At 36.7% G+C, this 25,278-nt stretch overlaps 1 protein-coding gene across 1 annotated transcript in view; it reads right to left on the bottom strand.

The window, feature by feature from the left end:
- Window positions 1–24,608, bottom strand: part of INPP5F (inositol polyphosphate-5-phosphatase F) — a 30,453-nt gene extending 5,845 nt beyond the window's left edge. The window contains exons 1-14 of the mRNA XM_009706214.1: window positions 24,530–24,608; window positions 17,179–17,315; window positions 15,652–15,780; window positions 14,760–14,927; window positions 14,374–14,430; window positions 12,605–12,803; window positions 9,984–10,163; window positions 8,038–8,105; window positions 7,474–7,598; window positions 6,023–6,100; window positions 5,148–5,268; window positions 2,941–3,069; window positions 1,214–1,331; window positions 486–684 (exon numbers count right to left, since the gene is read on the bottom strand). Of these exons, the coding sequence (XP_009704516.1) occupies window positions 486–684; window positions 1,214–1,331; window positions 2,941–3,069; window positions 5,148–5,268; window positions 6,023–6,100; window positions 7,474–7,598; window positions 8,038–8,105; window positions 9,984–10,163; window positions 12,605–12,803; window positions 14,374–14,430; window positions 14,760–14,867 (1,382 nt within the window). The 5' untranslated portion in view covers window positions 14,868–14,927; window positions 15,652–15,780; window positions 17,179–17,315; window positions 24,530–24,608. The remainder of the gene's footprint in view (window positions 1–485; window positions 685–1,213; window positions 1,332–2,940; window positions 3,070–5,147; window positions 5,269–6,022; window positions 6,101–7,473; window positions 7,599–8,037; window positions 8,106–9,983; window positions 10,164–12,604; window positions 12,804–14,373; window positions 14,431–14,759; window positions 14,928–15,651; window positions 15,781–17,178; window positions 17,316–24,529) is intronic.
- Between the last annotated feature and the right edge of the window lie 670 nt (window positions 24,609–25,278).

The raw sequence follows: 25,278 nt of genomic DNA, 5'->3' as shown, positions 1-25,278 counted from the left end.
GTGAAGTTAGAGTTTATGCTCACTACTTTTCATGAAGAGAAATCTAGGCTTTCCTACTACTGACTCATTACACAAGAATTTAATCTAATCAGATACGGCTCTGAAGCCAAGTTACCCTTTCCCTATAAGGCAATAAGGAACAACAGGTCCTCAAACAGCCCCTTCTAGAACTAAGGGCGGTGAGAAGTTCTCTTCATGGTGCCTACCATATTTTGGCAATATTAACTGAATGGAAGCATTTCCAGGTGATGTCTCAAAGGTAACTCCAGCATGCACCATTTTTATGGCACTTTGGGGAAAAAAGCACATGTTTAGAGGACCTTTTCTTTTACAAGTATTCAGTCCCTTCAAGGACTCTTGTCATTCTACAAAACTGTCCACTTGTATTCTGTGAACATATCAGCTATCAAAATCATTTAACATCAGTAGTAATTAACAGATGTGTCATAGTAGCAGCTGATCAGTTATGACTTCACTCAACAAACCTTGGATCACAGTCAATAAGTGCCCATCCTCCATGGAATTTTTCATCATCTGGTAAGAGCAGTTTCATGTAGCTCTGCAACAGCTGGCTGATCAATTCCTGATGGCTCCTCAGGTTCTCCTTGTGCAGGGCTTCATGCTCTTTCTCTTTTGTAAATATGGAGTAAAGATCCTCTGTTACAGGGATACCCTGCATCAAATCTAAATAAAACCCACAAAATATCAAACAAGAAACCAACAGTTAAAAGTGATATACAGCACCACTCTTGATTACTTTGTAAATCCCTTCCAAATGTTTTATCTTTGAAGATACTCTTGAAAAATCGTTATTCTTTCTCAATAGAATGTTGCCTGAAAACTCAGTAGTTATAACACTATTTTCTCTCAGTGAAAAGCAAGAGTTAACTCACCACTTTAAGAAACGCTTGCTACATAAATTTAACTTTTAGACAGACAGAGATGCTACAAGACAGTTAATGCTAAAATGAAGTTAGGAGCAAGTTCTACAATGAGTTACACTGCACGTAATCCCTCTAAATTGAGTGTTGTTTAATCTCCAAATGAAGAATGACTGTTCCATACAGTGTCTACTACATAGACATGAACATTATAGACACTCAAGGTGCTTTTAAGCTTCAGAAGAAAAATTAGTCAGGAAAATAAAGCCAAGACAATTTTATTAAACTTTTTTAAATATCATAGTTCAGCTTAGTTGAAATTGTGTTCTTACCGATGACTGCTTGCCTATAAGCATCCCTGAAACGATTCAAGTAGTATCTGTTTGCAGAATTAACTCCATCCTTCATTACCCCTGCCAGCTTTCTTTCACCAGTCCTTGTGAAGTCACCCTGTTACACAGAACAGGCAAATCACTGCAAAGTTGCATATGTGCATAACTCAAACTTTGGGCATTCTGAAATTCACTGCAAAGTTGCATATGTGCATAACTCAAAAACTTTGGGCATTCTGAAATTCGGAACTGAATAGATGACAACTCAGAAGTTATGTTCAAGTAACTATTTCATACAGAAGTTGAAAACACTGATTTTCAAAGAGCATCTAACTTCACATGGCATTGTTTGACTCTGCAGAGAATCTCATGCTTTTCACAGACTTACGACTCTACATGAAGTCCTCATGGAAACGGTAATCTGGACATATATGCCAGGTAACATTAAAGCAAAACTTTCAAGATGTCAGTCACTGGCATGCTTGAATACCTCAAAAACCACCCTTATTTTTTGGCCTTTAATGTAAAAGGAACACTACTCGAACAATGCAGAAGACTAGAGCTTACTGAAAAATGGTTTTTATCTTCCCTGCCTCTGCTACCAAAACAGGACAAGCATAACATACTGAAGGAAAATTGAACATATCCTCACAAGCTCAGAAACAAAAGAAAGTTTCTAGGCCACAGAAGGCTTAGAATTTGAATAAAAAGCTGTTTTGGTAGTTACACTTCATTAGAGCATTCTATTTTCAGAGACACTCTGAACACTGGCACAGAGCAGTTCTAAAAGCCACATCAACTACTATGAAGAACATTTCAAGTGTGTTTCACTTTCTAATTAAAAGAAATTTCACAATTAAACTGAAAATAAATTTAATCTATGGACCTCAATAGTGAATAGAAAAATCTGCAAGCAGAATGGTTGAAAATTTATAGATCTATAAATCAAGTTCTGTGCTTCAGATTTAAAGTTAAATATTCACAATCAAGACAAGCATGTCAGGGTGGTTTTTATTATTTCTTTAAAACGATCAATGTAGTTGACTAATCAAAGTTCAGTATAGAAATTTAAAGAGATTTCAGTGTTAAGCATTTCCCCTGTAAAGATTTTTTGCAATGCCAAATACCAGGAATACTAAAAATTGTTCCACCAGTGACCATACACACAGAAAGTAGCTCAAATTCTATGACTTTTCAAAGCAGCAGGAGTGAACAGTCAGGAGTTTCATGCCTGATTTCTGATCTTGGCAGACAGACTGCGTTATAACTAATTAAGAAAAGTCTTTAGAAAATATAACAAATTATTATCACCCTACTATCTACATATCCTGATCTTCGGTCCTTCAGAGTATTTTTTTTAAAAAAAAAATACTGTAACTGCTTAAAAGTATTATAACCGTGCCTAAAGTTAAATAGAAGCAATGCTTAATGAAGATCTTAAACTCTTAGCTCAGCTATGCTTTGTATCTAGACGTGAAACTAACAGAATGAATTTAAAATACAGCCAGCACTGCCACAGGACACCTGGACACTCAAGTCTTATCCAATTCACACTATGTGATACAAAATATTCTTCTGTTGAAAGGCCTCATATCTCTTCAAGACAAAAAACAGGCAGAACATTTGGCTAACTTTGTTACATATACAAGAGTTTTCCATTAGACATAAAACCTGTAACATAACATATTACTCATCATCAGAACAGATAATCACTCTTCACCGTTTACCTTTAAGGCTGCTGTGCCAGCATACTGCCGGCTTATGGCATCTCCATTGTTCGCCCATATTATCTGGTAGATTCTATTGCATTTTACTGGCAAAGGCTGTTCTGGTGGCATCACACCCAGTTTTTTGAGCTGGAATTTGACATACACATTAATATAAGGTTCAAGATAAAAATCGTTCTCAGTATCAGAGCTTGATAAAGAAAATGGGAACACTTGCCAAGCATTTAATTGTTAAATTTTATATGATCTGAAAAAAGGAACCCATATAGCTAATTTGTCAGATTAAATTAATTGTTAGCAATGAATCGCTAATTCATTGTTAAATATTGTATCACTGGATGCAGCAGTAATATATTAATTATGGATGTAGGAGTCAATCTTCAAAAAAAGTTAGCTGAAGGAAAACAAGTTACTCTAGATTACTCAATACAGAAAATGCTTCTGTTTTCTGTAGAGAACTATCAAAAGAATAGACATCACAGAACTTTAACATGGATAAACAAGTTAATGTCTTCTATTGCAAAGGCATTCATGACCTGAAAGGTCTGAAAAATAAAGAAACAGAATCTCTTCCCAGTTACAAGGAAAAGCACACCAGATTCGTAATCTTTTGCTTCCAGACAGTAAAGCACATGTAGTGGCTCCATCTTCAAACTCACTCCTCCCAGAAAATAAAACCTTAAACAGCTTCCTATGTTGTGTTTATTATTAACACTTGCGCATTTTGGACAGTTAATGTTTAACACTGATACTGAAAGCAAGACATCTTATTCTTCAAAACAACCAGTACTTGAGTTTTCCCAAAATAAGGCTGAGATACAATACAAACCTTAGTCTTTTTACACACACTAAATTGGTAAAGCAGCATATTTGGTGACTCCATTGGGGTTACATATGTTACACCAACTACAGGGATAACTCTGACTAAATCATAGGCAAACCACAATTTACAACCAACAAAACATGCTCAAGCACTCAAAGTTAGATGAAAATTGATACAAGTCTCTGCATTCACTTTGAAAGCCCTATCAAGTTTCCAGCTGAGAGTAAACAAAGTCCTATGGTTCCAAGGAAGTGCAAAAAGTAAGGTACATGTAACTGTCCATCTTCCACTTTGTGTCAGTCACCTTCCAATGCTTAGGGCATTTCTCAGTTATGAATTGATTCTGAAGTACTTCAGCTATAATACGAGACTGATGTAGCACATCACAAGCTAACACTACAGCAATTATTACTGAAGTCCTCTTCACAACAATCTGTGCAACTCTTGATTTTGAAAGATTGCCTTCGAACTCAAAGTTAACATATATAGAAATCCTACTCTAGAATGACTGTGGGATTGCTGGTCCCACCTGTTGTCCCCAATACTTTTTATGTCAGGAGTTCATCAAAGCAGATGACAAACAGGAACTACCAGATACAATGGTTAGAGCCATTCACTCTTCATTCTGATGAAGGACCAACTTCATCCTTTATCCTTCACTCTAAGCACAGTCAGGTTTGCTCATTTTGGGCTGGGCTGTAACTGAGGCTTCAAAGTTTGTCACAGTACTATGAAGTCTTCACAATGGAAGACAACTATCACTGAGCTTCTATATCAAAAAGCAAATGGAGGGCAGGGCAAAGAGGAGGAACACTAAAGGAAAGACTCTCAGTCTGCTTGGAAATGCCTTCTCTACACCAAGAGAACTATTCCAGAGCATAGTCATCACAGCCATCTGGGATATTTACATCATGAATTAATTATTCCTCCACACACAGAAGAGACAACCAAGCTTCCTACCTGCTGCACCACAGTATTTCACTTCAAAGAGGCTAAAATAGCATCCAACTTCTAGTTAGATTTTAGTTCTTTAACATCTCATTTGGGGCAGGGATCTATTGGGAGAGTGTTTTGTATTTAACCTTTGTATTACTGCATAACTTAAATTAAAATGACTAAATCAAAACAAGAAAATCCTCTCCAAGATGTGGACAAACAGTCATTTGCTGTCTGACAGAAGACACCAGGCATCATCGGTTTAGAATGATTTCAAGTGATTTTAGTTGTACATATTACTTTCCGCTTCATAGCTCTCCAAGTAGTTTGCAAAGATCCTTTTCAGTAAAGGTTAGTTTAGCATTTTTCAAACACACAGATTTCCCTGTGAATAACAATTAAGTTCTGAGGTACTTGGTACTTGAAGTAGTACTTTAGTTACACATGCCTGCTGTTCCATGACCACTCTTGCAATAGCAGCCTGCACAACATTGGTACGATCCAGACAGTCCATGCAGTTAACTCGAAAAATTCCTTCCTGTTTACAAATCACACCAGCTTGGTCAACCCTTTCAACAGAAAAATAGAGCAAAAGCATACTGAGACACTTAAAATTCAGTGTAATTCATCAGCTTCTACGAACAGTAGAAAATTTTACCCATGGACTACTACTTATAGTTGCACTCATCACCCCAGCCACACCCCACTCGGAATTAACTAGTCTTGTTCCCACCTATCCTCCTTTTTAGTCTAAGCTAGATATCCAACATACATCCTACTGGGGCCATAAACTTGATATGTAATCAGATGTGGAATTCAATTCATACATAGATAATACAAGCTTTCAAGAGAAAAGGCATTTAATTCCAAAAACATAGCAGTCAACAATGGCAGCCACATGTCACTCACAAAATACGTTGAACACGATACAGTAATTGATCGAAGACCGCAGCCATACTCATTACCAAAATGCAGGGACTTTAAGCAGTACAAACTAAAGGTCAAACATGCCTTCTGTTTTCAAGAGTGAGGTTGGCATTCTAGGGTTTGCAGGTCAAATAGGAAGCTTTCCACATTAAATATAAGAAACCCTAAAAGTACTAAGTGCAGTAAGCCTCAGGCAGAAAACAGTATCTGAAAAATTTTGCTGTTGCATGCATAGAACACCAATACTTCAGAACACAAACACTGATGCACAGGCTAGGCACCAAGAGAGGAACATAAAACATACCAGTTATAACAAAATCAAGGCCTCTGTATATGCGCTGGTTGATTTTTTTCTACAGATATTTCATACTAGTTTAAAAACAGTTAAATACTCACCAGCACCACTTCATGTCAAGGATAATATCATGAATGGCATCAGTCAGTGTCTGAACATTTTCAAACTTCATTCCTCGGCTAAAATACAGAATTTCACAGAAATTAGTTTGAACTCGAGTAGTGATTTTTCTTTACTTAATTATTTTATATTATTTGTAATGTTAACAAAGGTAGTATTTTGGCTAAGTGGGAGAGACAGACATTCTCTCCTGCAATAAGCTTTAAAAAGCAGCCAATATTCAGACCTATTTTAAAGTGCAGTTCAATATCTAAAGCCAAGGCAAGAGATTCAGATCTTTAAATTCTCAAGAATTTGCACTCTTGAATGCTCCTTCCATAAAGAACAAGTGTGCAGTTATTCAGGCATGTGCAACATTCTGTTCTCATTTTTGGCACAGCATCAACAAAAGTAACTGCTATAGATTTGAAATTGGGATGGTCTGCCCTGCTTTACCAGTGATTCTACAGAAAAAACACTTACAGACACACCATCCCCTCCTACCCTCACCCCACCAGGTTGTTTTTAATATTGCTCTTGATTCATTCATGCTCACAGTGCAAAAAGAAAAAGTTCTGGTCACTACAGCAGCTCTTTGGAGAAAAAACAAACACAAAAATGAAAGCTCATTTAAACAAAAAGAGTATCAAATCAATTCAGGATGTCAGCAGTCCTACAGAAAAGAAGTCTCAAAGGCTATTTTGAAGGGTTTTTCCCTTTTCCCTCCCCCTCTCAGACAATATGTACTAATGACATATTTATTCAGTCAGTAATGCTTTCCCAGGCCAGATGCAATCCCTAGATTAAGTTAGGAAATGAAGATTAAAACAGTTTTTAGACCCCATATTCATATACAAATGCAGTCTGCTTGAGGAAAGCATGAGAAATATATGCCTGTGTGACAGATCACGTGCTTGGGCATGTGAACATTGCACTAGACCATGCCAGCACCAGAGTGGAGGCATGATAACGGCAACTATTTATGCTGGATTAAAATAAATTCCAGTGTATTTTATAATGGAAAAACAGCATCATAGTTCTGAAAGAACCCACCATATGTTTATAGAAACAAGCAAGTGAAATGGAGGAATGGCTTGTAATAAAGAATTAAGAACAGAATGCTACATAGCTTGAAAAGCAGGTCAGTCAAGGCTTTACATTCATAGCATGCTTAAGGAAACTCTCTGGCTTAAAACACGTAACAACTTCTAAGCTTTGCCTAATAAATAACTGCATATTTAACAGGTCAGGGGCATAAGATCAACAAAAAGCAGTGTTTGGTTACCCAAAACTTGAACTGTTATAGTTCTTTAGTTTACAAAATGCATTCTTCCTATTTAACAGAATAGTGCTTCATGCAGAAGTAGAAATAATGGCTTTTCTCCTCCCTTCTACTCTCCGTTCACGCTAATAAAAAAAAGAAGCAAAGTGACATTTTTAAAAGGTTTCTTACCAGTGCTCATGGAAGTCAAATGAAACATAAGTCAGATTTGGATTATTGTACAGAAGAACTTGTTTAAGGTAAGCATCTCCAATAATCTTCTCTCTGCCTGTCTGATCCACCAAATTAATAATAACCTGTTCAAAAGTTTAATTATTTAACACTTGTCATCTGCTATGCAACGTGCTTAGATATATGTATCATGGAATAACAAATAGCTCAAAAGATTTGTAGGTGATCTTGCTGAAGTTACAGTCTTTGCTAGATTGCACCCAAGATCAGCTAAGCCCCAACAGTTACCTGCCTACCTGAATTTTAATACAGAAAAGATACAAATTCACAGGACAGACTCGCAAAATTGAGGTTTACACAGTTCTGTAAGTTCTTTCTGGATTTTAGAGCTTACTTACAAGCATGTTTGAAAAACTTAGTAAAATTCTATTTATGTACCACCCTTCCAATTGTCAATGAGCTTCTAAAAAAACCACACCATCACCAAGAAAGTCAAACTAAAAACACTATAACTTTGATCCCCTGCATTTTTGTAAGGTGACTATTTTATCATGTAGCACTCACCTGCTTTTTGTAATTTTTCAGCTGTTCTTCAAAATGTGCACGAAAACAGGACACTGTTTCATTTTCACCTACAAGGTAGAGCAGTGTTAGAAACAGCTCCTTCAGCAACAAGTTCTGTTTGAAGTATTAAATCATGCCCAAATCTATACTCTAAAAAAACCAAGATAGCTTCACTTAAAGTACTTAAACACACAACATAACACATTGTACAGAATTACTTTTAAAGTTCTTTCATCAAATCACTCAACATCAACGCTGTTGTTCTACTATTATAGTATACAGGAAACATCATTCTTAAATTTTGCTTTATTCTGCTTTTTGTGCACAGCAGATGGGACAAAATTTTAACTTTTAATAAGCCTGTTTAATCCTTCCACATATGCACCACACCCCCACATAAACATCTCTTCCAAAAGAAAAGTGCTTATATTTGTTTTGCATCTTTTGAAAGTAAAAGAAAGGTTTGTAAACTGCAAAGGGTGACATGTAGGACAGGGGATAATATCGAAAGCGTTATCCAGTTCTCCTAGAGGACAAAACTACTTGTAACTAAAAAGCAAAAATGCTATCCAGTTGATTCAAGGCACCACTGATTCCTTGAAGTCTCAATTCCTACCTGTAAGTCTATGAAATTAAATGCAATTCCTCAATTTTTTTTTAAACTAATCCTATTAGAAAAGAAAAAAGGAAATGAACAAAAATAAAGGACTGCTCAGCTTTATAAACAGATGTCACAGCACAAGCTTTCAGTTGGAACTAATCAAGTGTTGCTTTGATTTATTTATATTTTTTTTACTTTGTTTTACATTGTTTTCCTCACTTTATGAATTTATTTAAATTTCCATTTCCATGATGTGGCAACAAGTCATCCCTCTCCAGTAATCTCCAGGTTATTTGGTATAAATTCACAAGAAACCCAAATCTGTTGATGCATCTACCTTAAGTTCACAATGAAAGTAACTGCTCATTAACTTAAAATCACATGCTTTGCTCAAGTTCCTAAGCAAGCTCGAAGGCCTATTTTACTAACTCTTATTCAAGACATGGGGAAAAAAAGAGTCCTTTAACTTTCCAACATCACAGCCCCCTCTGAAAGAGCAGATTTTTTTTTTCAGCCCTAAAAATAGTCTTCAATGGCAGAAAACCAGACCTGCTAATGCTAGAGGATGTGAATCCAACACACAGGTTGGACTTGCAGAAATACATACTTACGATCTAGGATGTCAGTCAACCCAATCCAGCGGAAGTCTGATTATACAAGATTATGAACACACTACCTTCCTTCTGAGAAAAGTTTCTCCCTTGCAATGCAAAACCTAGAGAAGATTCTGTCAATCTCTATCTCTTAAGAAAGTTCAGGCTATGAATACCTAGTTCATACAAGCACACAGTTTTGCCACAGTCTCATCAATATTCTTACACATTTTGGCTTTTGCATTACCTTTGAGTGGAAAAGGAAGCAATTTAGATCTGACAAGACAGAGAGCACTTAATTTCAGACAAGGCAAACACACACTACAAAATTCGTGTTGTACGAAATATCTATGTTTTCCCACATTCAAACAGCAGTTCTTAATGCAGAAGGCACCTCAACGTAAGTTAACTTTGTGAACAAAGATATTTGTAAGACAATGTCTAAGCAGGTTCTCAAAAGAGAAAGACAAATTTTCTCCCTTCCAATCCAGAAAATACTGCAACAAATAAGACTAGACATAAAGCAGTTACTTCATTAAATACTGAAATTCAAGATCTGTTGGAATTTACAATGGACAAGAAGTCAGAGCTCTGTGTAGTTGCAGTTAGAGTAGAAGTTAACAGGAGTCAAGTCATTACTTTTATTCCTGGCTTCTAGAAAGTACCACTGAAAGACTAGCGCTAAAGCAACTCTCCAATGAAACTATTTCTAAGGAAATTCTGATCTTTAGGTATTCCACTCAAATACTTACTCTTGTCCAATCGGGGCCGTGGGTTATATCTATATCCAACTTGGCTCCAGAAAACAGGTACAGAGCCTCTTGTTTGTATAAATGAAAGGGTATGATTATGAACATGAATCAGTTGCTCTGTCTCAACATAGTTTGCCACATTTCCATTTTTGTCAACACCTCTTCGCTTATATCGCATTCCTAGGAGGAATGAGAATGGTCAATTCATATTTAAGTATTAGTCTTAAACATTAATAACTTTTGTTACCATTTTTGACAATGGTGACACAAGAAGAGAGTTCTAGCCAAAATCCATGATCAATGGTAAACATCACTCCTATGCTAGTCTAATCCCCAAAAGTTATGTTGATTATATGGACAGTTTATTTCCTGTTAACTTGCTTTCTGCTGCTTGTAATATAACAGGGCAAGGCAGTCTACTGGCACTATAAATTCACAGATATATCTAGTCCACCCTAAAAGATACATTGCTTTCTGTTCTGGCAAGTTTAGCAGAAAGTTTTACTTTAATGCTCAGTATTTTCCATTAAGGTCACTTTGTGAAAGATGCTCCACTTCTCACAATAAGAGATCCTACAAGCAGCCCAAGATTTGCATGTTCCAAAAAACAGAAAACCTCCCCTTCTTGTTTTAACCTGTATAACTAATTCTCCACATTAACAACAGATACTACTCTTCTGACTACCCAACTTTTTGCCTAGCCATCTCTGATCTGATCATTAAACAGAATAGATAAGTGTTTGCATATGGAGGTTTGCATATGCTTTACTCAAAGGAGAGTACCTCACTATTTCAGAAAGGATGCAGGTGGTAGCAAGGGATGGTGAAGGAATAAGTAAAAAGGGCTGGAGAAAGATTCAAGGCCATGGTTTATAGCATGGAAATTCAATTCCACAGAATTGGAACAACTCTGTTCCAAGTCCCGAAGTAGCACTGGATCAAACTTTTGAATTTAACCTCAACAGCACTAGGTAAGGACTATGGGAGAGAAGGAAAGAGGTTAGAAATACGAGGATGAAAAGAATGTAAAATACCTATCAAAGGGACCTTTATAGGGTCACAAAACGTTTAATTAAAGGCTGTAATACTGCTTTTACAGGAGCTTTTAGTCTAAAGCATCAGACACCCTTTACTTATGTCCTGCCACCAATAGCGGCTTTCACACCAAAATCCAAACTGAATCATTGCAGAGGAAACTTCAGTTCACTTATATTTGATATCAACTTTTGCAGACACTAGGCTCTTACTTTCTTAAGTTTAAGAGCAGTTGTCTTCCTTTATCTCATTATACCTTTCCTTAAGGTCTTTGGCATGTTGATAATTTAGTGCAGTAGTGGGGTTTTGGGGGGTTTTGTTTGTTTGTTTTTAAAAAAAAAATCACAAACAAGCTGCCTGACAAGTAAAGAATCACTGTATTTAACACAGAACTATCTTGGGCTTTCAAATCAGTGTTTCCCCTGTTGGTGGGGTTGCGTTCTGTTTTTTTTCCTCATTATAATCTCAGAAATGAAAACACTTTGAACTCTTGGCTAAAATTATACATTACAGAATGCATTAAACACAAAATCCTATAATTATTCTTCAAAACATTGCATCAATTTACTGAAACAATCTTTTTGTGTCAAGGGAGAAAGTTCTACACAGTTTATACTCTGGACCAGCAATCAGATGAGCATAGTGTTATTAATAGTAAGACGGAATCAATATGAAGTTTGGCCTCTGCAATTCAGTTTCTGTATCTGTAAAAAACAATTTAGTATAAATAAGGCATACCGCAAACTAGATACTACCCTGAAGTCCTCAAGTATTTACTCTGAGTTGTTCTGACAAATAATTTTCCTAGTAACAATTAAATGCATTGAAGTGAGCAGTGGTACAAAGGCCAGTCCCATATCTGGATAAGCTCACCAGGTTGTTTTTTCTTTTCTTGGTTTGACATGTTAAAAACCTGATTGTGTAGGAAAGGAGCCGGACACAGTGGAGAATACCTTAAAAAATCTGATAGACTGAAAAGGCTTAGAGTTGAACAGGACCTATCAGAGTGTGAAGTGATTCAACCTTTCCGTGCTAAGGACAGGGAAGAATTTTTGCTTGCCTTGCTACTATTAGAAAAGTCAAATAAGGTGCAAGACCAAAGCATAGTTCTTATTTCACACCTTAGCCCTACATAAACATCTCTTGGGACACAGGCATGCACATACATGTGCATTTCCAAGTCTCTATTCAGTTGCTGTCAAAGCCCTCACAGGAAAACCTTTGAAAAATCTAGCTCTCACCTAGGTCTACTAAAATATATCAGGACAGAGCTATATGCAAGGTCCTAGTTAAGGTGTTCTTTGCAAAGATGGAACTTTATCTCAAAACTGTGACCTCCAAAGATGCATTCATACTCAAGAGGAGACTAGTGAAGCCCACTTAGTAACTGCTCTAAGTAACAGCAGCATAGTGCTGTATGCACTATACCCTTTTCCTTTCCTTCTATAAGCAGGAAAGGCTGTAGCTCATACTTTGATAAGAGCTGACCATCTGATGGACAACACAGCACTCTTTCAGGTTTTATCTTCTACATCCCTCTCCAGTGTTCAGGAACAATCCCAATACCTTGAACTATGTTTGCCTACCAGCTCTGTGCCGACTCCGGCGTGAAATAAGTGCCACCAGAAATGTTGGATGAATGTCATCTACACAAGTTGATTCCTGAGGAGGAGTTTCAGGACTGCTCTTATCATCATCAGAAGATTCACTATAGTTTACTACAAGTTCTTCAATTTGCACAAATCCTTGTATGATGGGTATAATCCAGAAGTCCACTTCAGCATTCTGAAGGTTACAAAAAACATTTACATTCCTGTTGGTTCTACATTACCTACAATTATTTCTGCCATTTCTCATGTTTATAAACAGTTGCTTCACATGCTTTTCATGTTTTAAAAAAGTTTTGCCATATCCTTGTCTTATTTCTGTAAGAGGTACCAGAATTTTTCCACCATTAGTCATAGGGCTTTTAAATCAGGAGGAAGAAAGAGAAAAAACAACTTAAGATTTTTCTGTGGAGATGAAGCAAGTTGAATCAAGGCAAGGCAAAAAGCCCTCATCCCCTCCCAGCTATCTAGGGACAGAAGAAAACCCTACAATATTTAAAAGCTTCTTTTCCAGTTTCCCCAAAGGGAGTTTTCAATACAACATTACATCTGATGTTTAAGCACATTAAAAGTTTGAAGTAGTAACTTCTCATGTCAAAGACAAGGATAGTCAGTTCAGATACAGCAGGAAATATATGTAATTTATTACCTAGTTTCTGCTTTAATGTAGTTTTACAACCTCTATGTGGACATACGGTGTATTACATTTATATAGCTAGATAAAAATTTAAAAGTATAATGTTGTTAGTCTGCTTTCAGGAAAATGTATTAACATAAGCTTTATATGGGCCAACTTTGTACCCAAGCCAACTGGTTCAGGGGTCTGCACATTAGTGCTTTGTCATCCTAACACCTCAATTTCTTAAACAGAATTGAGATCCAAATTCCCTACTAACTCAAGATTAGCCATTTATATCTTATAACATAATAAATACAACTAGTTAAACTCCTGCATTATACACAGCTTTTCAGAGCATCTAGGTTTACCCTGCTCTGACTCTATAACCATTAGAATATGCAACATTATTAATGAAAGGTAAGATGTCTGCTATCATCTTTAAAAGAACCTAAGACTTGGCCTAAACTGGCATACAGTAGTTAGTAACTCAGTCTTACCTACAAGGTTAATTTAAAATGAAGTGAGACTACATATTTAAGAAAAAGAGTGGTTGTTCTATGTTGTTTTATGTGCTCATTAGCCAGGAAAATGCTTTATCTACTCTGAACAGTTGTTCAGAATAAATTGGTCTACACTATTCTTACATTGATCAGCTACTCCATTCAAGCAGAAAAACAGTATTCTCCACTGAGGAAGACAAATATCTTGCCTCCAGAAAAATTCTGAATTCAGAGTTTCTTTCTTTTTGACTCCTCTTCCTTATCAAGTTCAGCTCTGTCCAGGGATAATCCATTCCACAGATGAATACATCTTAAGTTTAGCTTCAGAAATCAGCACAAAGATATCACACATCAAGTTATTCTGCATTGCTTTATTGTAATAAAATCTTAAATTCAGTTGATGTCCATTCATTAGCAATGATCACAGGCTAATTAGAAGGCTGCTGGAAAGCTGGCTGGGGGAAGAAGGTAACGCCAGTTGCTCAGCTTCAGAAGGCACAGCCCTGATCCAGACCTGTCTGCCAAGCAGGTTTTTAAGTAAATTTCTATGAGATCTTAAGTAAACACTTAAACTAAAACTAAAGAATGGTTCTCATGATACACATATTATTGTTAGAAATAAGACTCACATCAATGCTGATGAGATCTTCAATCATGTGCTTGTTCCAAAAGAATCTGTCATCAACCTGTTTAAAATAAAAGGCGGTTTTTGCAATATTTTAAGTAAGGTTTGGCAATATCTGTGGTAAAGACACCTGTGTTATTCACCACAGCTGTACATACGAGTCTAGTGTTTCCTGCTTTTGAATATTACAGCTCAGTTCAAGACATGCTGCTGGTGACACTTGTTTCATTTCCTTGCACTGAAGCTGGTTACAGGGCAAGACCTTCAGCTGCGCTAGATTATACCAGCAGAGAATGCGACCAGTCAAGTTTGGACCACATACATTATTGATCAGCACATCTCCTACAAGGAAAAAAATAAACAAACGAGACCAAGTCCAACACAACTTACTCTTCGCCATAGTGGTAAGTTAGTTTTCTCACACGCACTCTGCCTCTGCACAGAATTTGTTAGGTCATAGGTCAGGCTGTAGTAAAAGGAGTCTGAATCCATGAACATTTTGAACAACTCCTCCAATAATCTCTTCTCCAGCTTCTCTTTCTCTTTGCTTTCTTTAACCTGAAAGAAAAGTAATAGTTTCCTTATGTCTTTCTCTTTGAAAGAAACTCCAGCCATGTTTGCTAAAGGTCATTTCTAACCTTGTAGGACAAACAATTTATCATTTAGGAGCAGGATCTTAAAACTTGTAGCAGGGATAAACACAAGGGACAACATCTTCAGAAATATCATGCTATTACTTTTAGCAGTAAGGGTATTCAAAGTATTCAGACTATGAAATTTGGAGCTTACATTCAAGTAGTATGTTTCAATCTCAAGAGCTTAAGAAATATTGCATCTACCTGTTCTGATTTTAATAAATATTGTTTGGACTTTCTAATCCAAGCCATTATTGTGTTAAAAGCATTTTGATAAGATTGTATGGTGTTCTCTGAGGAACTGTGCATCAAGTTTTTTCTCCAATTCTATATTATAGGCAAGATGCTCACACAGAGCAATTTGTATAAGTTTAGAATCCCACTAGAAGCTAATCCTGGTAAGAAGGCACTCTATAAGCAATTCTGCCAAAATTATATACTTACAAAATGAAAAATCATAGAAGAACCACAGTAAAATAATCAAAAATTAAATTGAACTTCAAGACAGAGTAGTTGCACCTTCTGCAGTTTTTCATTAGTTCTCTTTTTAGGTCTTAGTAGTCCATTTATTAAATCAAAGGTTGTAGAGGATGATTATCAAGTAAACATTTTGAAAAAAAAAACAAGAAAACAGTAGAAAGCTTTACCTTCTTTTTATTTGGAGCAGACACATTTGATTTAATTTGAGTAAAAGTCTTCAGCAGAAATTTTGTGTCATCTGGGGACTGTGTAATCTTCTCTGGCTTGTTTATCCCAAAATGGTGCTTTTTACAAAGCTAAATAATGATATTGAATTAAAGTCAATACTTAAATACTCTTTTAAAAGTCAAGGAAATTTTAATTAAAGTCTACAAAAGCAAGACTGCAATGTCCGCAAACCTAAGGGAGACACTCTGAAATACAGAGGGAACATGCAGGTTTCCATCTACAGCATAAGTCTCCCTCTTTTTTAATAGGCATTTTTTCCTGTGATTGTGAGAATGTCTGCCTCCATTTGACATGACTTGAGTATCCAGACCCACCTCAACTTCCCACCCAAATTACACTGTAAGTTAGTATTACTCCTATTGTTTTCCCACTATCCATTCTTTTTTCAAAAAAATTCTGCAACGTTTAAAGTAAGGGTTTCCCTTGAAGCCAAATTATAAAATTAAGATTCCAAAACAAGATGGAAGCAAGAGCATCCATCAAAAAAATACACATATATACCCTGCTGATTCAAAGGGCAAAGACATGACAGCTTCTTCCCAAAAAAAACCCACATATGTGAAGCCCTATCATAGAGTATTCAGAGATAACCTCAGGAGTAAGAGAACTGAAGTACTTGGGAGAGGGCATTGCAAATCTGAGTTCTGTGCCTAGAAGCCTGTACAAGAGGCATCTAGCAGATGCAGTATGTTCTCGCCTACATGACTAAGAACAGGAAGGTATTACATCTAGATTTCAAGTCATGTTCTTGTATCCCAGACCCTGAGAGGTTCTAATGACCAGACTCTGAAGCAATGCTTCAGCAGCTCTTTGTGCTCTTAAGAGTTCCACCAAAGCTTTGGCGATTCCATGTTAGTCTTTCCCTCTTCAAGGAAGGATTCTTGTGTTGTCATGCAGGCATCATAGAGACTATCAGAAGTCATCCTGTCCCCTGTCATCATCCCCCACCCCCACCCCACCCCCCGCCACACACATACAAAAAAGAAGCCTAAAGCCAGAAGACAGAACGTTTTTTTCAATAGTCTACTAACCATAATGTAGACCTTAGAGTACTAGGATTTACTGAAAGTTTTACTATTCTAGTCAAAAACAGGTAGTCAGGAAAGCTTTTTATTTTTAAGCAAAAAACCAAGGTTCCTGTCCTAGTCTACAGCTTTGTCCCTTTAGATGATTCCAGTGAATTCAGTTCTGTTCTCAAATGACCTGTTGCTCAATTACACTAATAAAATGTTGTTCTTGTGTGGTATTTTCAAGGGTCTTTATGAAATTTGGAGACAGTTTTATTACCATTTCCCTCCCTAGCAGAACTTGTGATTTTAAAAAAACACTTTTAATCCAAAAAAAAGCACAAAATGTTCAGTATGTCTGCATACACCAGGAAAAAGAGGTTAAGAGGCATTTGTTTAACTATTATATTTCACTGAAGCAGAAGGGGTAAAGTCAGAATTCACTGAAGACAGTCATACCTCTAATTCCAGATCCTGAGGTTCTGTTTCAGAAAGTGGAATCACTGCAATCTTTGTTATTTTGCAAACCTCATGGTCTCCTGGAAGTTTGCCAATCAATGCTTTCTGACGAATTAAAAGTAGCCACCATGGTAAATCTGGAAAAAGATTAGTAGATGCTTTGATTTGTCTGTCAGGCATTTACTTTGATTAGTCTGCCAGAAGCTTCTCCCCAGTGTAAAAGCCCTGCCAGGAACCATTTGACTAGACGACTCCAGTGAACAATGATTTGCTACTGCTATGTTTTGTTATTATGCACTGCAACAAAAAAACACTCTAAAATAAATACTTATTCAGACTCTAATATAATAAGGTGATTAACTATTTCATAGACTTATCCATTAGAGGTAAAGTTACCACCATTTAATGTATAGCAATTAAGCAATCTCTAGGATGATGTACATTCCCAATGTCACTAATGGCAGTACAATTTGAAAAGAATAGCTGAAGTTCAGACAGCAAGCTAAGATTTTTTCCCTTTGTATAAAACAGCAAACAAGTCAGACACAGGTAACATCTGATTAAAAGATTCATGAATTCAGAAATCTGGTGAGCAAACATGGACTGCATCATAAAGCAGCTCATGTATGTTTAATGCTTCACAACATCATTCCTGAAGTCAAACACAGGTAACATCTGATTAAAAGATTCATGAATTCAGAAATCTGGTGAGCAAACATGGACTGCATCACAAAGCAGCTCATGTATGCTTAACACTTCAACATCACTCCTGAAGTATATACATTTAAGTGGTGTAGAAATTAATGAGCCAAAGAACAATGAAGATATTGGTAACAGGTGCACTCCATACACACATTCAATCTACAACATCTGCAATTACAGCTTCAACACTTCAGAGAGATAGAGTCACAGAACAAACATTCCCACTGACTGCTGAATAGTGCCTGGACATTAGCTTCCTAGATTTTAATCCCTTGGTTATACCAGTAGTATGCTGGGTTTTTACAAGTCCAAAGTGAAAGTTCTGTTAAGAGAGATGGAAAAGGCATAGAAAGCCTTAGAGACACATATAGACACTCACTATTTCTCCCAGCAACAGAGCAACTGAGTTTAACTGAAGAAGTCATACAGACATTAAAAGCCTGCTATGGTAGACTTAAATATGCTTCCACACTTGTGACAGTAGATTTTATCATGTATTATGCCTTTGAACACAATATACAGCCTTTGAAAAGTCTATTTAGAAGCTTTATAGCAAATACAAAGCCTGCTTTCCTTGCTCAGTAAAATTCTAAACAATATTTTATCCTCTCAGTGCTTAAGAAAAACCCAGGATAATGTGTTTAAAGTCACAGGACACCCAGAATTGTCTGTCCTTTCCCAGATTTTCCAATATACTCTCAGCATGGCATTAAAGCTCTGTCAGTTGTGAGTATCTTTCCAATAACTGCAATTAAAAAAAAATTTGAATACTTCAATCCAAACCTGACAAGACATGTATAAGCAGCAGTTTCTTCTAAAGAGAAGAAATAATCACTGTAAACAGACTACTGTGCATTATGACACCCCACTCCTTACTTTGATTCTATATTACTGTCTTTAGAGATGTGCTTACATTGGGTACTAAGAAGCCTTTAAAAATTACAGTGCCTCATAATTACAAATGCACTGTGAGAACCAGAGGCTGCCCCTCAAAAAGGGAGGAGGGGAAAGGGAATGAAGACATGCACCACTTAATGTATGTGATCTTCTAAAGCAAGTCCTGAACTACTTCCTGAACACAGCGTCAGAATCACAATCCCTATAGGATCACAGAGACAGGTCAGGTCAGAAGGGATCTCAGGATGCCACTCTGCTCAAGTAGGGTCAGCTCTCAGGTTGGACCAGGCTACTCCAAGCCATGACATAAGCATAGTCTCCTAAAAACTAGTCAAAGTTTTTATTTAACAAAAAAGGACAAGAGAGTGACAGCAAATGCCAACAAGACACTTATCCTTGCTGACAGCAGGTGCTGGGACAGCTTTTCTGTACAGGTAGAGGCAACACAACTTGGAGAACACCTGCCTTTGCCTTCAGCATTCCATCCAGCAACCATGGGGGTAAGGTGGAAATAAGAAAAGGGAAGCTGAGGAAAACAGGAGAGATTCTATGCAACAATACGTAAGAAAATCCTTTTACAAAGGGGAAATTGAAATGCTGCCAAAACCACCAGCAACAGAGGAAGATGTCTACCACTTCATCTAAAAAGAAGGTCTACCATTTTCTATACTGCTTTCCAGTCAGCAAAACCAATAGAGTCTCTGGAAACCCAGGGCAATCCAGGCTTAACAGAAGCGTAGTAGAAAAGGGCATCCAGACAGATATTCCTGTTGGGCAGTCCTATAATCTCAACTATTTGCATGTACAGAAGGTTAGCCACACAATTTACTCCTATGAGGAGATCACCAGTGTATGTCAACAAACAAAATATACTCTTTTAAAAGAAAGGATAACATCTAGAGCTCCAGTGAAATAATCAATATGATTCCATTGGAAAAAAGTGTAATGTAAAGGCATTTCTACATAGATAGATCTTAGAGGAAAATGGAAAATTAAAAATATCTGGCTATTCTCTTCAGTTTACCTCATTAATAAACACTAGTAGCAGTAAACAAGACCTTAAAAGCTTAATACAGCCCAGTGAGTCCTGTATCCTTTTATCATTTTTTTTTAAAATGCACTCAAAGTCATCTTGGTATACATTTCAAAAACTCCATTTGTATTACAGTCAGAGCCACAGAACACTGAAAGAAAACAGGAATTTCCCAGTAGATTAAAAGAAAACAGTCAGGAAGTAATTATGCAGATAAAGTATGCCCTAAAGTAAAAGCTTCAACAATAACCAGAGAAGCAGCATAGTGTAATTGCCAGCAATATCTAAATAACCGAATCCTTACAGTATGTGCTTCTGCAGTTCAAAAAAGTAGTTCCATACAATAGCTTTTAAAAAAAGATTAGTTATTGTCCACTCAATGTGGGAGGTATGTACAGGAGAACACTACAGCTGTATGTCATTCCAGAAGAGTGCATGTTTTAAACCACCTCTTAAGTTCTAACGTTCATTTTTAGTGTTTTATGAACTATAGCAGAGCTAAGCTATTACCTTCCATTCCTCGTTAAAACAGGAATTTAGCTCCTCCTTGCTTCAACGCTGTCAGCACAGCACTGCTGTTTATTTTCTCTAACACCTCCCAATCTAGTATTTAAGTTTCCCCAAGTGCTTTTGCAGTAACTTCTCTTAAACTGTGCATAACTCTGCTATTAATGCTGCTTTTTGCAAGTATTTTGATTTTAGCCAAGCAACTCCATGCTACCATTTTCTTATTTTTTGTTACTTGAATAACTTAAAAATTAGCTGCATGCAAATAGAATGTTTTAAACTTTTGATGGGATGATGTTAGAAATGGCAGCAGTTACATCTCATTGAAGCTATTTCAGAGGCTGGATCACTCATTGTTTCTACCAAGATTCAGAGGCATGCTAACAAAAAAAGCTTTCCTTTCTTGGGGACAGGGAAGGGGGAACTCCCCTTCTGTTTACTGAGTCCATGGAACCTTGCCAGCAGTATTCAATTTGGGTCTTAATTAACAAGCACGGAAGAGTACATCACATTAATACAAGTACAGACATTAAACTGCATAGGAGTGTGCTTTGACCAAGAAGCAGAAAAATGTGTGGTGGCAATGAATGAGTTAAGTGGAAGTTGCTGGAATTTATTAAGAAACTCAGCTTTGGTTGTAGTTAGATATACTGTATCACCTCTAGGCATATTCTAGAACTACAATGTTCAATCTACTTGCTAAGTAGTCTCTGATCAAAAGTGATTCAATTTCAGGCTACCATTACCATTTTAGTGGATTAAAGTACCTGCTTTTTATTCCAACAAAAAAAAAAAATAACACAACCTCTTTCTAGTTCTGTATTGATATTTTGACAAAAGGAAATTGAGTGGCTACACTTACATTTTGTATGTATTCACACTAACTGGATCACAAAACAAAAATAATATTCTATAAAGGAGACACTGTCTGTGCAAGAGATGTTCTTGCCTTTATATGGCAAGACCATGCAGAGATAGTTTTAATCACGCATCTGTGCCAGGAAAATGTACAATGTTCTGTTTCAGTAACTTATCTCCACAACACATCCTAAAATCCTTTTCCTTCTATTCCCATTTTTATTCATATTTTCTTACAATTCATCTTGGGATGGGCCAGAAACAGCTAAGAGACTATATCCTTGCATTCTGATATTCAATCAAGGTTTTGTTGTTTGGGTTTATTTAGGTTTTTGGTTTTGTTTTGGGTTTTGTTTTTTTTTTTTCCCCAAAAAACATCTTAATATTTAAGAAAATTCAGTATTGATGAAGAATCAAATGATACTTTAAGTAGACTTTCATCTCCAATATGAGTGTACAGTTATGTCCAGATGTACAATTGACCCTCTCTCATGGCAAAAATTCTTTAAAGAATTAAAAAAATAAACCACATAATATTGGTCAGCTGGTTTCTATGAGACTGCTTCCCTGCCACAGAAGCTTTCCTACAAATTCTCCTGTACTAGGCCAGCAATAAAACCAGCAAGATTAAGAGTAAATTAAATCCCATCCTTACTTACAGCAATTTAGCAAGGGTATTTCAATGCTAAATTAAGGACAGCCCAAGACTGACTACAGGGACACTTCAAGGTCATCTTAGGACTTCCCCAGCATTCTTGCATTAAGCAAACCCTTCAAGAACATGCAAGGATCTATGCCCAAGACATTAAAGCACATACAGGCTATGTGACAGCTTTAGTGTGCACTGGTAGCAACTACAATATTTAAAAAGCTATTTAAAGCTTCTAGTATTAGTCAGTATGTGCTAAGCATTTTTTAAAAACCACACCAGTACTTCTTTCCAACAATAGCTAATAAGAAGGTTCTGAGCAGGATAAACCCATACAGGACTCTAGTTAACCAAAAGACCTCCAAATTAAGTTCTCATCCTTATAACCTGGGGGCAGCGGAGAAGAAATCTGAGCAACACATCCTCCTGTTCCAGATCAGGTCTGGGCAAAAAGCTTCTCACCCAGCTTCTGCAGCACAGTACTCTCACTAAGTCTGGAGATAATGGTCCAGCAATGTTAAATATTTATACAACTTCTGCTGATAAAGTTTCCAGGTGACAAAGATTGATACAAGAATAAGTAATGAAGACAGGTTACTGTTACAGAGTGCTAGATGATTACATAAAATTACACTTGAATATGATCAGGTGAGACTTCATGGACAATAAGAGGTTTCAAGAGACCTATGTAAGACATCTCAGCCCTCTTGCTTTGACTGCAGCCTGATGGAGGACACTTATCAGCAACTGTCTGCAGATTCAAACGAGAAGTAGTTCTCAGAACAGCAAGAATAAATAGCCGGAGATTGTATCTTTCTTTAAGACATTGAACAGTAGAAAATAAATGCCTGTTTACAGGACAGCTGCATCACTAAATACCAGAACATCTACAACAAGAAGGGTGGTCTATGAACAGTTTCTGATGGCATCTGAACAAGGCAGAGAGGAACAAAATGCTTCCACTGGCCTAAGCAGCAACTGAATGGAGTGCCTGGACGAGCATAATTGATTCAGTAACTCTATAGGACACATGGAAAGAAGACCAGATATCAGGCTTATTACCTGATAATCTTAATTTACTTGATAACAGCAAGCTGCCACCTGTTGAAGTGTCACATGCTGGGGAAAGTTTCAACTCGGCTTTCATAAGCAGAGAAAGTACCTCACAATAAGCACACATGCAAGGATATTCAGTTGCCATAACATACTAGTTCTTCCAGAAAGCATTGGACAAGGGCTGCCCCTTCAAAGGCTTTTATACTAGACTCCCTAGAGAGAGGGGAAAGGCCTTTGTGTACCTAAGTGCTGGGTTAAAAAAAAAAAAAAAACACCCCACACACAAAAAAACATGCTGAAAACAATCATTGAGCATTTTCCCACAGTAGAAAGAGGTCATTACTGGAGTTTAACCATCATTACTCATGAACAGCACATGCTGAATAGCACAGATAACCTGGATGAGGAGCAGAGAAAGTGAGATGGCAAAGTTTGAACCACTTCATATCATCAGATCTGAAAAAGGATGGCTGAATAGATCTGTAGAATGAGCACAGACAAAAATATCCAGTGAAATTCAAAGAAGACGAAGCGATACAACTGGAAAGAGGACATGATCATAAACTTCATGGAGACATGAACTATTACTCTCAGAAATGAAACCTAGGGGTTACAGTAACTATGGAGCCAAGCATTTCCTAGAACCACACGTGTCATACACTCACGCAGTGGTGTACCAGTCCCTGTTTTCCTCCCTCCCCTATTGCTAGCAGGCCACTGCCATCTTGACTACTCTGTTTCTATTCAAGGGACCACAAACATCTGATCCATTTCAGCACTCCATTCATCCTGCTATCCCAGAACACACTTGAAACTTTACCTGTATTGATCATATTGCCAGGCAGTACTTTAAATGCAGAGTCTAAGCATTCACAAAAAGAACAGCACCCAGGAAGTGAAGCAGAGTTTACAGCTAGCTTTCCTACCTGTCAGTAAACAGATATCCAGAGCTCTACTTGGAGAAGAATCTTTCTAGACAAAGCTGGTATATATCAAAAAATTTTCTTATGGCTACAGGAATTTGCAGCTGACTAAATCTAAAAGAGCACTGACCTTATTTTTACAGGAGTTACTAGAATCAGTTCGAGACAGGCTTAACATCAAATCACAATGCATTCTACACCTGCTTTCATTTTATAGCTATGTCTTACATTTAACTACAAAGAAGTTAAAGTGTTCCTTTTACTTTCAAATAGCCATCTATCAAGGTAGTAATTACTCCTCAGGTTTTCATATAGCAATGAGAATTCAAGTCTTCTATTTTTGTGAAAACTTCTATCATTAGTTTTTGCACTGTTAACATAGTAGAACAAAAAAAATTGCTTGAAAGGATTATTCAAAAAAGTGCAAGAATTTTACGCATCTCTATCTCAGATAGAACTTCGAACACAAATTTCTACTCTTTGTGAATGCAGTTCTCCATTTTTACAAGACAGTGACAAAACAAAATACATATTCTGGAAAACAGAGGGAATTTGCATCTGCACCTATAATATAATCACTTTGACAAGTTCACATAGTTGAGGAGTACTCCTCTGTTGCAAAGAACGCTCCATAATTCCATTTGCGCTACACAGTATTGTTTGTAGTATCACTGACTTTAAAACAAAGTGCATTAGCAGTAAAAAAAGCCCACCATAACCACGTACCTGTATGAAGCTGAACTTTACCAATGAGTCCCTCCACCAGGCCCAGACAAATGGGATTCCAAGCCAAAAGAAGATCAGTGGCTGCAAAAAAGAACAAAGCCCTTGTTTTGCTTTTTTTTTTTTAAAAAAGTAAACTCAACAGGACAATTAATCCCCACCTTAGAGGGTAGAAAATACACCACGATTCCTGCAGTAAGAATAAGATACAGACACTGTTCAATTTTTTCTTGTTACCAAGTAACTATGACCAAATTACTAAATTTCCAATTTAAAACCCTACCCCAGATATTTCAGAAAAAAATACAGAATTATTTAATAGATTTAAATTAAATAATTTAATTTAATAATTTAATAGAGTCTTAATTCTTCTAATATCCATTAGAATTTGTAACTTAACTGAAATTTTACATGGCTAGAGTGAAATTAAATACAGGTCATTAAGTTAACAACATAGCTCAAAGAACTAGTAGATGTTAACTTTCAGCCCCAGCTCTCTCCCATACGTATCCAGTTACTATTAGTTTCAAATCCTCTTTCTATATATGTGCGCACACATACACACACTTCCTCTTTTGTTAAAACACTCTCGATAGCCACACAGAATACCAAAGTCCACAAAGTTAAGTTTTAAGTTTCTAGTTATCCTCTTGTTAAGAAATGCCAGTGAACTATATAGGAAGTAGAAGATAAACCAGGGAAGGCAACACTTATCTAATCTGTGAAGGGTACTCCTCTCAACATGCACTCAA

Source organism: Cariama cristata, unplaced genomic scaffold (genome assembly GCF_000690535.1).
Source record: "Cariama cristata isolate BGI_N322 unplaced genomic scaffold, ASM69053v1 scaffold10930, whole genome shotgun sequence".
NCBI classification, from domain to species: Eukaryota; Metazoa; Chordata; class Aves; order Cariamiformes; family Cariamidae; genus Cariama; species Cariama cristata.
This window is presented reverse-complemented; position numbering and strand designations above follow the sequence as displayed.